This window comes from Syngnathoides biaculeatus, chromosome 4 (genome assembly GCF_019802595.1).
Source record: "Syngnathoides biaculeatus isolate LvHL_M chromosome 4, ASM1980259v1, whole genome shotgun sequence".
In the NCBI taxonomy this organism is placed as follows: domain Eukaryota; kingdom Metazoa; phylum Chordata; class Actinopteri; order Syngnathiformes; family Syngnathidae; genus Syngnathoides; species Syngnathoides biaculeatus.
The window spans coordinates 11,091,727-11,108,823 of NC_084643.1; the positions used below are offsets into that span (position 1 = coordinate 11,091,727).

At 43.3% G+C, this 17,097-nt stretch overlaps 1 protein-coding gene across 1 annotated transcript; it reads left to right on the forward strand.

Annotated features, from left to right (window-relative positions):
- The first annotated feature begins 37 nt into the window (after positions 1 to 37).
- lifra (LIF receptor subunit alpha a) lies at positions 38 to 16,962 on the forward strand. Its single transcript, XM_061816976.1, has 18 exons — positions 38 to 195; positions 6,545 to 6,685; positions 6,797 to 6,933; positions 7,495 to 7,648; positions 7,764 to 8,042; positions 8,695 to 8,821; positions 8,982 to 9,118; positions 9,213 to 9,355; positions 9,440 to 9,593; positions 9,730 to 9,794; positions 10,804 to 11,041; positions 11,669 to 11,854; positions 12,085 to 12,177; positions 12,271 to 12,420; positions 12,519 to 12,656; positions 12,757 to 12,850; positions 12,958 to 13,024; positions 13,533 to 16,962. The coding sequence occupies exons 2-18, from the start codon at positions 6,604 to 6,606 to the stop codon at positions 14,184 to 14,186; spliced, it is 2,898 nt and encodes a 965-aa protein (XP_061672960.1). The 5' UTR covers positions 38 to 195; positions 6,545 to 6,603; the 3' UTR covers positions 14,187 to 16,962.
- The last annotated feature ends 135 nt before the right edge of the window (positions 16,963 to 17,097 follow it).

Consider the following 17,097-nt stretch of genomic DNA (forward strand, 5'->3'; position numbering starts at 1 on the left):
TCAGTCAAAAAAACAACCAAAAAAAAAAAAAAATCTTCGGTTTCCAAGTCATCCCGACCGACGCTGTGCTTCGATCCATTGGGATCGGATTTGCCCAAACGGCGGCGCCCGCGACTGGAACGCGTCAAATAACGACGTCAATCGTTTACTCGCCGGATTACGTGATTCAAGACATCATAAAGGACTACACATAAGGTAAATTCCCCAATAGTGAAATCATAGTCCGCGAATCTGTCGGCTGTCCGATTTGTTGTTGTCCCCCTGCGTTTTTCCCCGTAAACAACGCGACCTCTTTTTATGTGGTGTAGGAAATCATCAATACTTCAACCAGTAAAGAAAAAAAAAAAAACAACATTAAATCCCAAATGCCATCACTGCCCTCCGCGAATGGAGGACGTCACGACATCTTTTTTTTTTTTTTTTTTGCTGCTGACCACATGCTAATGCTAACCTTGTTGACACCATGCAACGCGGACTGTCCCGTTTGTCACTTGTGGAAGATAAAAAAAAAAACAGAATTCAAAGGTCACAACATTTTGCACGTTGAGATCCACCTATTGAAAAAAATTGCGCCTATTTATTTTCAAATTATGAAGGTAATTTAAGTAAAGTCAAATGGTCACTTGTCATTGGAGAAATCCAAATAGGCTTGCTGGAATAGGTGGAGGTGCCCTTGAGCAAGGCATCGTCACCAACAACCCAGCTCAAGCGGCGTCGCACTCTTTTCTGGCATTGTGTGTGATCGACACGAGTTCTGCGCTCATCTGCGACATCACTCAAGTGGAACATTGCTGCTGTGTGGGAAAATTACGAGGAGAATACATTGAAAAGCAAGTGACGACAATACTGGGACATTCAGGCGTTATAATGTCATTTCATCATTTTGTCAATAATTGTGGGAGCATCAAGGTCGTACGTCTGTTTGCTTTCCATGAAGCGACGTTGCACAGTTATCGATCTTAAAATATGAATCCTCCTCGTCATGGTTACACAACAGGCCGTTCGCGTGCGCTTATGTTGCGATGACAACCCAGTCAAAAACTGTTTGCAAAATATCCATAAATATCTACGCATTCAAAAGGATGATACAAAATATGCCTTTAAGAAAGAAATCTCCTAGTTATGATTGAAGAAAGTCCAAATTCATTTTAACAGAGAAAGAGAAAACAACAAATCTAGTTGCCTGGATTCAACCCTTGGAGATTCTCATGCTCTTCAATGCTCGACACGGGCAAAAAAAAAAAAAAACTATTTTTAGCCAGGACATGAGTATTTTTTTGATTGATATTGTGACTATAAATTAAAATGGCCCAAGATGATGATGCTTTTCCCATAACATTATAAGACTTAACTGATGTCAGTGGAAATACAAAATAAGATCAGCTATATTGTCATGTGAAATCAGTGAAATGCGCTCTAACAAGTGTGGTGCATAATTTAGTCTTATTTATTCATTATTTATATTCTCGTTTAATTAATTTTTTTTATTTTTTGAATTATTTTTTTTACTTCCTCGGGTTATTTCTGTCCAAATTATGGCAAAATTTTACGATACGGTAGGGCATTTTCACGTGTCCGATCGTGGCGCTACTGCACGTGATTACGCTGCAAATCGGCCACGATTTCTTTGTTTACGCACAGAATACGTCACATCCGTGCAAGTAGGTCATGTGACTTGTCAAAATGGCGGCGCCCGTGAAAATTTGTGATTGCTGATTAAAAACACAATAAATGATATCGGATTAACCTCCAATTTTCATATGACATGACCTATCTGATGAAGGCTTTTCATTGTTCAGCGGAATATTCCTTTAAGATTGGCTTTGTCCTTGTATTCTGTTATTGTTGAACAAGTCCAGTAAGGTTTTTTTTTTTTTTTTTTCTTTTCCTACTGCACTCCGCTGTGTCTCGGTAATGGAAACTGAGGAGAATTTAATGCCCATTACAGATAGGAGCTCCTGTTACACCAGCCCGTGGTTTCTTTCTCCCTCCTCACTCGGAGCTAGTATGTCGGTATCGGATGGCGCGGTCGATTTTACGCCGAGGAGGGCGGCTGTTAAACCTCCTCGGATAATCAGCAAGTGACTCTTTTGCTCGCTTCCTGTTGCCTATGTGTTGTTGGGTTAAATGCATAATGACCTACGGAGAACAGGAAGGAAGGGCTGATTGTGTCCAAACAGCTTCACACACAGAACTGAATGTCCTTTCGCTAGTGATGTCACAGAAGTGGCATTTCCACATGCACGAGCCCACACAGAAAGCCGCATACACACACACACACACACTCAGATCTGTCAACTTATTTTGTTCCTAAAGCATCTGCTCGTCCTCTAGTTCCCATTCAAAGGTCAGGACCAGGATTGAGGCTCATGTTTCAGAATGTAAACACATACCCGCACGGTGTGACCTTTTTTTTCACTCACTTGTATCCCAATTTGAGTTTGTTGTGCTGCGCTTCTTCGGTGTAACATATAGATTCATAAATGAATGTGGGCCACCGTTATGATGACATAATGTCCCACGAGTGGTCAGCGTATTACGCGAGACTCAACAGAGCTTAGTTCAGTCAGCTTTTTTGTGTCATTTATTCAAGCGCTCAAACAATGATCTTGAATAATTCAATAACCAAATAGCACAAAGTAAAGCGTATGCGTCGAGGCTTTGTTTGATTAACGTCACCTGCGGTTTGTGGCTTTTTTAGCTGCGGGGGGCTCATTTTTCCCCACGGTCCTGAGACTCTTCAAAAAAAGAGGGCTGGATCACGGACAAAGCCACCATTTTGTGTAACCTGGATTTCTTTGTTTACCCTTTGTCGTCATCCTATTTCGTCAGCGGCGTTTAAGTACGTCGAGACTAGGCTTTACATGATCGGGATTTTTGGGGCCGATGATGAAGTAATGACTATATTTAAATGACCTGTTCATTCATAAACTATATACACTTGTGCACTTAATAGTCCAAAATCTATATTTACAATAAGTAATGCATCTTTATTCACCTATTTGAGGCATAACAGAACAAATGAATGGCCTTCTATTAGATGCAAGGAAGTACATGCTGCAATTAATGTATTTAGTTCTTCTGACATTTTTGGTTGTTGGTGTGCCGAGAGATTTTTCTACTGTACAGTATGTGCCTTGACTCCAAAAAGGTTGGAACGCGCTGCCCTGGCCAATATCATGTGTTCATGTTTATTAACAACCACGCGTGGGAGAATTAGCTTGCTAGGCTACGTAACGTTTTGATGGCTTGCGAACCATATCGCACGAAAAGCACGGGAATGATGTTAAGTAAGCCTTTACTCGAAGGGCATCCCCTGTCCCGAGCACCGCCCACCACCAACATACGTTTTGTTCCCATTTCTTCTCATTTTATAATCGCAATCCACGCATGTTGTCATCCCCACGGTAACGGGCGCATTCAGTCGCATTCGAGTTGACCAGGTAAAGCCCGCTGGTCGTAAAGAACGGGATGCAGTGCTATCGTAATACACGATTGTATTGACGTAGTCTGACAGTGCAGTCGTGAAAGATCAAATTTGTTTTGTCTGATCCACGCGTTGCATGTTGTCTCTCAGCCATCTTGTCTCTCCCATTGTGCCGTTTTTCTTTTAATGAATTTGTTGGCAGTCAGATATTTGCAGTACAAGTAGTTGCAATACTAATAGATAAGAACAAACTAGCTTTTAGATACAGGTATAATGTGCACGACGACAACGTGGAGTAAAAGTCTTTCTCGGAGGCGATCGATGGTTTCATTGATCGATTGGCGTATCATGACATCAAAACCAATAAGCCGATTCAGCAGATTCACCATCTGAAGAAATCACAGTTCGAACAGCGTTCAGGATTGGACTGTGTTCAATTTTATCTTTGGAGTGCTGGAGCCTATCCCAGCTGTCAACGGGAAGGAGGCGGAGCACACCCTGAACTGGTCGCCAGCCAATCGTAGGGCACATCGAGACAAACGGCCGCACTCACAGTCACGCCGACGGGGCAATTTCGAGTCTTTAATTAATGCATGTTTATGGAATTTGGGAGGAAACCGGATGGCCCGGAGAAAATCCACGCAGGCACGGGGACAACATGCAAACGCCGCACAGGCGGGCCTGAGATTTGAACCCCGGTCCTCAGAACTGTGAGGCTAACACTCTGACCGGTTGCTCCGCTGTACCGCCTTATGTTGAGTCATTTGTTTCAAAAAATCATTTGAACAGAAGTTTTGTGGGAATGGAGTGAAAAGGCTGAAAACACTTTGGTGGTCCCAACGTCTTCTTGACAAAATTTCCTTTCAACAAGTTTGGGTTCTGAGAAATGTTTACAGTTCTGAACTTGACGCAGCACTTGGAGACATTTTCCAGTAGTTGTGAACGACCGAGGACAAAATAGACAACGTCCGAGAGGGTGAGACCAGGAAAAGTGTCAAGTCTTAAACGGCAACGCTGCCGGCATACAGATGAAGCTCCCGATTGGATTTGAAGTGCCGACCACGTTCTTGTTGTTTGCCTCTTCTGTGGTGGCCATTTATGGCCGCTGCACTGCAGACAAGTATTGATTTGTCCTCGCGTGGTGAGCGTTTACAGCTATCACTTTTCTTGGGTCCCTTTCCCAGAATCTGCTCGTTGTCCAGCTTCCAATCACCGGACTGGACTTTTTTTTTTTTCTTTCCCGTTTCTAGGACGTGGTGGGGGCTGTAAGATGTATTCTGCTTTTGATGCGAGGAGCCGAACGAGTGTGCAACGAGTTCAGAACCCATCCTGGTGCTGACGCGAGTGTGAAAACAGAGAGCAGGCAGCTGTATTTATTCGGAGCTACATTGACTGAATTTCAGATGGAGGTGTTGCAATAACGGATTGAGTAGTACCCGAGTTTTGTTTTTAGCTTCTGGTCGTGCATGTCCTGGCTCGTCCTATTGGCAAGTGCCAAGTGCCGCACCTGTGTGCCAGTCGGAGGCAATATATCCAGGAATTAGATACACAAACTGGCAGGTTCGTCGAGTTGAAGGTTTCAAATATCTCACCTTTGCTTGTGCTTCTTGTCAAGCAGTAACGTTGACTTTACCGGACTTGGTTATCCTCCCTTTTCCGGCATGACTGTGTTTCTTGTCTCGTTTCAGTGAATTTTTAACTCAACGTTGACACGAGCCAAGCCGGTGTGCAATTTTGTTGTTCTTGAGCAACTCGATTTACAGTAAATAGAATCTTGTGGGAAAAATCCATCATGGCTCCTTTTCAGCAAAGGAATATTTTTTTTTTATGGTTCTTTTAATATGGCAAAAAAATTGAAAAAAAAAAAATCTTTGGCCCATGTCATGCATTTGCTAAAAGTGCCACTGGAATTTTGGAACGAACAATACAGTACTCGGATTTTCCATGATCCCAATGTATTCCATTTTCTTCAGTAAGCCTCATCATTAGGCACATCCGTTCTAGGAGAGCCAACGTGAGAGAGCTTGAAAATTCTTTCAGTTTTGAATGTCAAAGAAATCATCAGTTTCGGTATCGGAAATATTTTGTTGTTCTTTCGAAACAAAAGTTTCAAAACACTTCATTCAGTATGCTGGGGCGTCGTCCCCTCACATGTGGACAAGGAGAGCCAGCGTCTCCATTGCTTTTTTTAGTCATTTATTGAACAAGACAACCAGTCAAACGCAAAAAGACGAAATGAGAAAGCTCGGAGGGAGTCACTCGAGTCCAGCTCGTGCCACACGCAGGAATACGACTGTATGTAATGACACTTTTGTTAAAGAGTTGACTTCCTCGACATTCTCTTTTATTGTGTTGAAGACTGCAGCTAACAGTTAATTTAATAATCGGATTGATTTATTCACAAACAAGACATTTTATCAAACTGACTGGAAAAATGCACAAACAATTCACCTGATTATGATTCACAAACTGGTTTGGTCTGTAAAATCTTCAAATCTGCAAAATTGTTTCGAATAGTTTCCCACAGTCAAAGAAGATGTTTGCAAATGTTGGCAAGACTGCACCAAAAACGTATTCCGATTCTGTACCGGGCTGGTGCTTTGTTAAAAGATCAATCCATTATATTTTGGGCTCATATCAAGGAACATATTTGATATTTTCACGCTTTGGTGCTACTTTGCTTTCATTGGGTCCGAGGAGGGCAGCATCAAATCCAACGGATGCAGCCGCAATGAAAACAAATAATTAGAAATGCTGCTACTACCTAGTGGACCCAAGGGCCACGGTACCACCCGGTACGTCTAATTCGTGCCAATAAAATGTTGTGGACAGACGTGCCAAGGATTGTTTGGACTTGGAGGCGTGATTGCGCAGGTGTCCAAATGTTGTGGCTGCGGTTTATTGGACGGTGCCTTGCTTATTCCTTCACGTTGGCACATGTGCTTGTTGAGGGAGGGACGCACGGCTCTTCCAGTCAGTACAAGATGAAGAGTTGACGCGCGGGAAGGACCGGAGGTCGTTTCGGAAACATCCAGCTCATTCAAAACAGAAACGCCGCAGTGTATACGAATGACTTCACTGGATTGGCTGGTCTGAATTTTATTTATGTTCTCACAGGGTGCTCGGCCAACAGCATGGTGCTGCTGTAGCGGAAAGGACACATCCAGTCACTCGCCATGCCTCAATTACAATCCAGCTGCCGGCCCGTCTGGCTCATCTGTTGTCTTATTTCAGTGGTACACGCTCATACTCTAAATGGTAGGAATCTTCATCCGACTCGCTTATGCGCACAGTGCATGCAAGTGTTTGATTCTTGATATAATAGCAATAGACTGAGGATTTTGTGTGTTTGCTTGTGTCTCCCCTCAGACCTGAGCGCACCTCAGCAGGTGAGCCTGACGCGGGACATGCGCACGCAGCAAATATTCGTCTCCTGGCTGGGAGGCAGCGTCACAACGTTTGACGTCATGATCCTGAGGACGGAACTCAATGAAACAGTCTTCCACGTGAGGGCCATTTTCGTTTTCTTTCATTCCTTTTTTTCCAATCATGTTGCCGGATGCTCGTTCTCAAGTGGCGGTGAGCATTGTTATACAGCGGCGCACTTGACTTACCCAAAAGGGGAAACCTGGCCGTCCGTCTGGGTCCACCAAAACAACAGCTTGTGCTTTGTGGGAATTAGCGGTGTTTGCAACTAATCATGGACCTCGTGCTGTGGAGTAATTCCCCACTTACTTTGCACTTACTGGAGATAGTGTGGCCTGTAAAATTGTTCAAAATCCAGTTTTTATCGCTCCTTTGTATATGCACAGGATTTTGACAAAAATCCTTGTGATTGACTAGCGTCAAGTCAAATGTACAGCTCTTAAGTTATAGGAAAACCCTGTAATATGTGCTCGCAGCTATTCCAGGGGAATAGCGACTGGGCCGTACCGCAAACGGGGAAAATCCATGTGATAGTCTTCATGTTATGGTGATGTGCAATTGTTAACATCATGTAGGAAAGTCAAGAGACAGGAAGACATCTCGCTTTTTTTTTTTTTTTTTTTTTTCACCCCGTGCTTTAGGACACGCTGCACGTGCCTCTCAACCAGACAACTGGCCGGTACGAGTGGAACTGGACCTCAGCGGAACCGCTGGAATGTACCTCATTGTCTGTCCAAATCCGTTCCAGAGAGGGCACAGCGAGCAGTGAATGGAGCAGCACGCAGATCCTCCAAGGTAGGTCAAACTGCCACGCGAAATATTGTCTCCTTATCCTTGATTATACAGAAGGTGTCTATTTATATTTCCCTGCCCTCAAATCATCGTCTTCCTCCAATTGTTTCTCCTTTAGGAAGCGATCTGCCTACGAATGTGAACTTCCAGTTGTACCCCCAGGACAAAATTGTGCCTGTAGGGGGCAGCACCACCTTCTGTTGCATCGTGGCAGAAGGGCGGCTTTTCGGTTCGATCCATTACGGCGGCGCGGCCGTGAACGCCACACGGCTGAGTCGCCGGAGTTACGCCATCACCGTGACTCACCGGGCTCCATCCAACAGAACGGGCACCAATATCATCTGCCAGGACAGCGTCGAACTGAACAAACTGTCCGGAGCGGTGGTATTTGTTGGATGTAAGATTATATATTTCAAAGACTTTCCTATGGGTAATTGAATGCAAACCATCTAAGAAAATTTCTTTTTATGACCATATTTCCCGTATTTTCCATTAAATGTGAAGGCTGAGAATCAGCTAAGCAGGATCAAACCTACTGTACATTGTAGAATATCAGTGATACACATTGATAAAGTTTTACTTTTGATAGAGATTGTCGATTTTGTTGTACAGGTGCATCCCAATAAAGTAGATCAGTGTGGGAAAACTCATTTCCGTTGAACACGACAGTACAGTCATATATAAATTGGCTGCACAGTGAAATAATTCATTTTTTAGAATTCTGGTGAATTTAAAGCTAAAAAGAAAACACCCCAGAATTATCCACCACGAGAATTACGACAATATTTTTAAAATGTCATTTTTAACAAATCTCCCACTTTTCGATTTGAACAGCAGCACTCGAATGCTTTTCTGCGATGTTGTAATTTCCTATTCACATCTATATGCACTTCATTATGCTGTACACCGTTATTAAATGGCAGGTAAGTTTGAAAGAGAAATGTCGAATTTTGGGAGAATCTGTGCATTTTTCAACGCATACGTGTCATATTGAAGTTATTTTATACTTGATTTTTTTTTTTTTTTTTCTTTTTCCATGGCTTTCCCAGATCCTCCTCTCTTCAGCGACTTTCAGTGCGAGACTCGCGATTTGAAGTCAGCCGAGTGCCAGTGGAAAGAAGCGCGAGACACAGGACTGTACGGCAAACGGAGAACCGTCTACTCCCTGAACAATAGGTGCTTTTTTTTTTTTGTGTTTGTTTTTTTTTTGCGCCATCCTAAGCACGGAAAGAGAAGAGTGGAGTTGACCTCCAAAATGAATTGTTTATATATTTATCTTGTCAACATTTCTTGAAAATACCAACTGACGGTATTAAATGATTTGTGTTTTGTGTAGGAAATGCACTGACGGCACTCTGGATGAAAAGCTCTGGAAATGTAGCGCGGCGCAGTGGGAGGGTAACTGGACGCTGGAAGCTGCGAATCCTCTGGGCGAGTACAGCGCGTCGGATTCAGCTGAGATCCGAGACAGGGGTGAGTGGATCGGCCCCACTTTATTGCGCAACTGAACTGTCAAAAGCCCAAAGAAGGCCTTTATTTTGGAATTTTTCCCATTTTTCAATCTAAGTGCGCCCTTTGGCGCCTTCCAACCTGAGCTGCGTTGTCAATGCATGGAATGCCACCTTAGAGTGGAAGTGGGAATATGACGCCTATACTTCCCTGGCGCTTGTGTGCCAGGTCGAGATGAGCACTCATGGCATCAAAACAAAGGTGAGTTACCATTGTTTCTTTTCACGTTCCAAAATGCGTTCTCATATTTATTTACACTATTTTTATGTTGCCGTATGTGTCCAGCGGACCTTCACGGGCGTCGGTCTGAGGACGGTGCGGCTTTTGGAGCTTTATCCCGATGAGGATTACGACGTTAGAGTGCGCTGTGGAGCGCAGCGGAATTTCTGGAAGTGGGGAAACTGGAGCCAACCCCTTTCTATCAAAACAAATATAGATGGTAAGTTTACAAAGCAGATTAATGCTTCGAAATGAAATATATTGCTACTAAACTGTACTGCTTATGTCTTTTTTTTCCATTACCATTTGGTTGTAATTGTATCATGTCAACCTCCTAACATTATTGAATTTCCTAGTTCCAGATCAGCCTGATGTGTGGATGCACATCAACAGTGACAACACTGGTCAGATCATTTGGAAGGTGATGAATTCTTTGTTTACTATTATTCAGTTAACTGGATGATTTGCACGTTGGGCAACTGGTTAGCGCATCGTCCACTTCTGAGACCACGTGTTCAAATCTGGCCTCCCCTGTGTGACGTTGTCACGGTCTCCACGTGGGTTTTCTCCGGGAACTCCAGGTTCCTCCCAAATAAAAAAAAAAAATCCCAAAATACAAATTGTGTGGAAAGTTAACCGTAAATTCTAAATTGCCCGTCGGTGGGAATGTGAGAGCAAATGGTTGTTTGTTTACAATATATGTGCCCTGGGGTCAAAGCCAGGATAAGCGGTGTGGAAAATGGATACATACTTTGATTTCTGATTGTGTGCTGATTTAAATTTAGCTCCGTTTCCTCACGACGACGTCTTGTTGAACAATAACTTCTAGTTTTTCCACTGTATAAATGATATGCGCTTTTTTTCCAAGAATCATTTATCCGATTAACTGGACAATTAATGTCACAAACGGGGTTTTGGATTTACATATTGAAATTTGAATTGTCGATCAGTTGAATTGTACATGATCCAGGTCAAGGGTCACCACCCAACCTCTTGGTTACTGATAAATGTGAAGCGCGGCCATCTTCCACACTTCTGAAATAGTTTTTTGAACTATATTGATCTTCTTTAGGGAGACAGATCAGTATCAAGGTGCAAGGCTATTTCTACACATCTCTACAACTCTTTCCATTTTCAAATGATCACTTCTAAAAGTTTTCTAGGAAATAACCGATGAGCTATTTTTTATTTTTTTAAACGGGCCTTTGGGCTCCTTATGCGGTCCCTGCGGGTGCTCGCGGCCACCATTTTGGTGACCGCTAATGTTGGTGGGCTTGAAAACAAACGAGAACAAAATTGAGTGCTATTGTCATGTCTTTCTTTTTACTTTGTTTTAACTGAGCTGTATCCACAGTATCACTATAACAGAACTCTAGGTATTAGTCCTGGTTTTTAAAATATGAAAATGACAAAGATCTCTTGCTCTTTAGCCACTGACGGCCCGAGAAAGCCACGGGCAGATCACGTCTTTCGAGGTGACGCTCTGGAGCCCCCGGGAGAGCCTGCGGCACACCAAAACCCTTCCCGCCGACACTTTTGCGCTGCCATTCAACCTCGCCGAAATTTCCACCTTCACCCGTGACAACCGGCTCACGGCAGCCGTTGTTGCCAAAAACGCTGCTGGGCATTCACTGCCCGCAAGTGTAATCATACCTCTGGATGTCGCAGGTATGTGGTAGTCAGGAGGGTGGCGTAACCTCACAGGAGTGCAAAGTAAACGTAAATTACCGCAACATTCTGTGGCAACAGGATGCAATCTAATCTGTACATTTGAAAAGATTGTGTCTCTTCAGATTGATGAGCCCCAAAACCTGTCGTCATTTGAAATATTCATCAAAATAACTGTCCTCTTAAAAATGTAATGAAATAAATGAATTGAAGAGATTCATGGAAAGTCCCAACAATAACTACTATATATATATATATATATATATATATATACTTGTTTTGTGACTGCGTGATTTGACATTCTCTTATTCTTGAGCCTAATGATTCTTTGATGACAGCAACTGACAGATGCGTAACTGAGACAGCTGCAAACATGAACAATATCTCTCCTTTTTAAGTTTCTACTTGTCTGTCTAACTGTTGAGGTCATGTCATGAGACGACGAAATTCAACTTTTTTGGAAAACTACTGCCGCTAATTATTTTTGGTTATGCTAAAAACCACTGTATTGTATTCCCTTTGGAATATTTTGAAATAACTTTGTACAATAGATCCAGGGTCCGGCTGTGTCATTTCAAAAGAAAAAAACCTTTTTTTTTTTAAAAACCATTTCCTTATTTTTCCCAGACAAGAGTCCTATTGTTGAGTCCAAGGCGGTTTACGTGGATGGAGGTTTCCCCCTGTTCTGGCAGGACGACGGCAACTCGAGCTGTGGTTATGTCGTCGAGTGGCAAGACGCGCTCTGCCAACGAGACTGCGCCGTCGAGTGGGTCAAATTCGCAGCGGGCAACGCAAACGCCACCATTGAGTCAGGTACTTCCAGCTAAATGAGCCTCGGCTAGTGGTGCAAGTGGGGATTTGACTTGATTTACACCTACTGTAGATTGAATTGAGATGTACTACCGCACTGCTCTTCGACTCCTTGCATAAGCCGCAGGGTTTAAACCGTGTGACAAAAGTCGCAGCTTATAGTCTGAAAATTGCGGTAATTGTTACATTTTGGTATGCTCCAATCCTATGACATGATCTGATCTCTTTGTCAGCCAACTTCCAGCCAGGCGTGAGCTACAACATCTCCCTGTTCAGCTGCTCCTCTGAGCTGCTGCGGCGCTGGCAGGGCTACATGCAGGAGCTGGGTAAAATGCGAGCGACCTTTTTTTTGCCGGTGAAGCGGCATTTCTTTTGAAAATGGGATTGAATTTGAAAGTACACTCCCTTCCCCGCCCAAGCACCCGCCGGGTCCGTACCCCACCTGTCAGTCAGTCAGCAGGACTCGGACGTTCTCTTGACGTGGGGAGCCGTGCCGGAGGTCAGCAGGAGAGGATACATCCGGGGCTACAACGTTTACCTCAGCAATGACTCGCAGCTTGTCAAATTAGGTCAATATTGGCCCCTTGCAACACTTCAGCGGTGTTGGAGTGCAGCAAAGTCAATCCAAACTCTTGTGCATTCCTTGCATCTGTTCCCCACTTTGTAGGCAATCTATTGGGAGAGGGAAGCAGGAAATACACAGTGAAGGGTCTCTCCGAAGGCCCCTATAAATTCACAGTCAAAGCCTACACCTCAGCAGGCGAGGACACGGGTGCCACCAACTCCATCACAGTCGAGCTCTTCGGTACGTGCATCCCCCAACTGTATCGTTCCCTGGAAGTAGAATTTCTTCCTTTCTTTTTTTTCCTTTTTCTAACGTCATATGTGTGTTCTCTTCCTTCAAGCTGACTGGCTCATCCTGGAAATACTGGCATCTATGGGAGCGACGGCATTATTGCTCGCCATTTTGACTTTCCTTTGCTATAAGAAACGAAAATGGTAAGTCAATGCAGCACTTTTCCTTTGGGCATTTTGACATGAAGAAAACGATTAAGTCACATGAAGTCATGTCTCGATCGTCGCATTTGCTATGTTGTTCTCATTAGGGTAAAGACGGCCTTTTACCCAGACATTCCTCAGCCGAAATTGGACGACAGTTGGACCAGAACGCAAGTATGCGTCACTTTAATCGCTGACCACAATTTTAACTGCTGCAATAAAATCTAAATCATTGTTTTCCAATGTTTATTGAGCTCAGGTACATATTTACATATGGTGAATCCCACCACCAACAATTTTACTTTTGTATTAATTGCAACAAGGGGCTGCACGGGTTAAGTGGACCTTCCGCATCAGGAAGAAGCGGATTTAATTGGTCTGCCCGTCTTCAGACATTGCCGGCAAAGATGGCTACATTATTTGCCGTAAATTACAAAAAAAAAAAACATTTTTAGACCAATTGGGTGAAATTGGATCATTTCCTGCAGACGTACCACTTTAAGACTACAATACTAAATATTCAGAAATCAATGCTGCTGACAATTTGTGATGCAGCTCTTGAATTGGATCTACTAATTTGATCAATTTGATTTGGTATGATATTTATGATGTATATTTTTTTGACTGTACTGTAAGTCATTTATGTGTTTTTGATCATTGATTGATTGATTAAACCCGACAGGGTCCCCTGGACGTGAGGCCATCGCCTCACAACCTGGTCCATGTGGTAGAAAAGCCCGAATTGGTCGTCATTCCCGAAGAGGACGAGGATGAGGAGGATCAGATGATCGGAGATGAGCGAGCCGACGCAGACGAGCCGGCGTCTTTACGTTACTACAACCCGATAGTTGACGAGCGCCCCATCAGGCCGCGTTACCCTGATTCCTCAGACTCGTCCGCCTCTTCAATGGACTCCGGGCAGACCGACGTGACTTACACGGGGATCCAAACTTCAGGCTCGTCTCTGGTCTTCCAGACGGATCAACCGAGTTCCGTTGAGGTCGAAATGGCCGCAAGCAAAGGCGGTTACCGGCCTCAGATGCAACCCGCTGCACCGAGTGACGACGTGCGGCCGGTCACGCTGCGGTCTTTCCAAGAGCCTCGCGCCGCCTGCTCTGAAGGCTACAAACCCCAAAGCTCTTGGCATTTTGATTCGACTGGAGGGGCGGAGGAGCAGGATTGCCTGGCACCCTGTTTGGGCTCACCCACCTCAGTGGCATCCACCCAATGCCTCCTCCCTGACGGCGAGTCAGAGGAGCGCGGGGAAGCAAATGGTCCGCTCTCAAATTCGACAGCAGGCTGGTTCACCAACCTGCTGTCCACTGCGAAACCATGATGTCCTCTCATTCGAAGCTGCCCGCCCAGCGGGTTGCCCCCTAACACTTGTACGTTCATTCGTGTTCCCGGTGACGTGAAGCAAACTGCTAAAGGCTTCACCCATCCGGCTAAAATGTAATAGCTTCATTTAATGTAGCAGTTTGTACTCTGACGAAAAGCAAACACGAGACTCAAGTGTGATTCCGCCAATTTCCTCATTATGTGGCCAGGGGCATTGATTTACTCACGATTCTCTCTTGAAATGCACACGGCACTGCTTTCCGTCTCAACTCCACTGTGACTTTCAGCTTTACAGATGCCACGTGTCGTGTGCTCGCGGTGCGTGTTAGCGGTATCAGTCGTAATGTAAAAAAAAAATATATATATATATATATCCCGAGAGCAAAAAATGAGGCATCTATAATGTATCCTGTATGCAGTGTTGTTGTCTAAGTGGGCGACACTGGCAATTTGAGCGGAGGCCACTATTTGAGGAAATATGCTACGTGTAGTCGCTTTGTTCATGACTGTGGGCATTCAGCACTGGCACGTTGTTGTATTCCACTGTTGGAGCTTTTTGTTTGTACTTTTTTTTTTTTTTTTTTTTAACTTGTGAATATATAAACGGAGAACAAGCGTATGGAAGTAGATTAGTGCCACCAGGATTTGAATTTCAAATGCAAAGTGATCACATTTTCAATTGTCGTATTTCAGTGTAACTTCAATGTTAACAATTCAACTGGCTACAATTCGTTGTCTGAAATTCAAGCGGCTACAATTCGCTGTCTAAAATTCACCGACTGTGCCACCAGGCAGGGTTACTTCAGGTCAGAATCGAACACCCAGCCAATCCAGGTTCACTTTCTTAGTATGTGACGTCACGTGACTAAGAAAGCGTAACTGCGATTGGGTGGCTGTTGGGTTCTGACCTGAAGTAACCCTGCCAGGTGGCACAGACGGTGAATTTCAGACAGCAAATCGTAGCAACTATTGAAAATGCGATGACTTTACATTTCAAATTCAATTCCTGGTGGCACTAATCTACTTCCATACCGGCTGCTCAGAAAATGGATGGATGGAAAATCAAAGTAATTTTAAAAAACATTTCCATAGGTATTTGTTGAAACGCTACAAAAGAGTATCTTTTTTTTTTACGTTTAATAGGAGTGAAACATTTCCGTTGTCTTTTGAGTGGCTCCCTCAAGAGATGATGTTCTATGCACTTTTGAAGTCATTATTTTACACACATTCAGAAGGTGATTCATTTCACACCCTGGAAATGTCTGGATGATGACACTGATGATATAAGCTCGAACATGATTGCAGCGTCGTGTTCTGAACAAATGCTGTCATGTTACTTTTAATTGTTTACATTTTCCTGGTTTAATCTGTAGAGTTTGTTTTTCTAAATATTTCACAGGCCAGTATTTTGTTATTACCGTCACATTTAGAATGTCACCTGTCAGGTAGTCAGAAGCTTTCCATGCGTCGGCCGTTGTTTTCATTTCATGTTTAATTGTAATGTTTCCAGTCATTTGTACCATGTCACCTTTTACAGACTGCCTTGCTTTGAAATCAAATGTTAGACATTGTGGAAAATGACTAACTCAGCAACGTATGAGACATCACGATCCCGGTTATAGTATATTATTGTTTTTATAAAGGAATCTTTTTTTTTTTATTTCACTTGAGAAATCTTTGCCGTCTCCGTATTCCTCTCATGTTCCGATACCTTTCCACAAATTGTGTGCTGCCTCAATTATCCATTGATATTCATTTGCGTTGCATAGGATTGGATTTTTATGCTCATTTCAAAGTCAATTTTCTCAGCGCCACCAGCCGACAAGCTTTAAGTAATCCTACTGTAACGGGAGCGGTGGCAAGAATAACGTGGTTGGAACTGGACGACTTTGCTGGTCGACTTCTCAGGCAGTCCTTTTTTATTTTTATTTTTTTTTTTTGACTACTGAGGAAAAATTGTCATCACAGAGCAGTGCTATTTTTGTTTTGCAAGAAATATCGATTGACTGGATTCAATCCAAAAGCTAGAGTGGATGGTCAAATGACTGTCCGAGCCGATGTGAGATCATATGAAAAACACGATGGAGTTTTGAGGAATTCAGCATGGCTGCACGTTTTCATTGAGGGAGGATATATTACGAGATGTTACGTTGATTTATGTCAACAGGTGATGTTTTATACTAAATCAGATGTGCTCTACATATATCCTTTTTCACTCTTGGGATGTTGTTCATGGCTTCACTAACAGATTTGAATATTTGTGTTAATAGTAGTATCGCGATTCTGTCTTCCGGTGAGAGCGTCATCTGCTTTCACAGCGTTTTGTCACTTTGCCAGATGTTGATGTGATGACGTTGAAAGCAGAAATCTGTGCTTGTGTAGACGATGACATCAGGGTTCGTTCGCTCGCTGCCTTGCACACGTCGCCCTCCCTGATTTGTAAACGCATGTTGAATATGCCAACATCACAAAATCACGACACCTTGTACAGCTTGAGCTCCTACGGCTTTAAAAACTAACACCGACTAACGCCGGGCATGACTACAGTGTATGACTAAATGTGCACCTATAAATGCTGCTTGAAATTTCAAAACCGTGCAGAGAATATCGTTGTCGTCGCCATTTCGACTGTGGAGGGAAATAAGCAGACAGGACAAGAAATTGTGGATTTCTTTTGAACCAATGCTGAATGTTAATACCAATATACAAGTGAAATAATTCTCATGTAAAACCAATAAAGAACTCATTTGTCTGGCAAGTAGTCTGTTATCCTTGTATTTATAGATTTCTGTTATCTTTATCTTTACATTGCCTCCAACAAAATGGCTCCCAAAAATGGAAAATTGTGGATTATTAAGTTATACAGTAAGTTTTCCTCCAATCATTTTAAGATGCTTTTGTATAAAACG

What these genes read in the sequence shown, in the direction of transcription:
- lifra (XM_061816976.1), top strand. Translation starts at nt 6,604, where the DNA reads ATGCCTCAATTACAATCCAGCTGCCGGCCCGTCTGGCTCATCTGTTGT. An exon ending in GTCTACTCCCTGAACAATAG is followed by an intron (nt 8,822 to 8,981) that starts GTGCTTTTTTTT and finishes TGTTTTGTGTAG; the next exon opens with GAAATGCACTGACGGCACTC. An exon ending in TGCTATAAGAAACGAAAATG is followed by an intron (nt 12,851 to 12,957) that starts GTAAGTCAATGC and finishes TGTTCTCATTAG; the next exon opens with GGTAAAGACGGCCTTTTACC.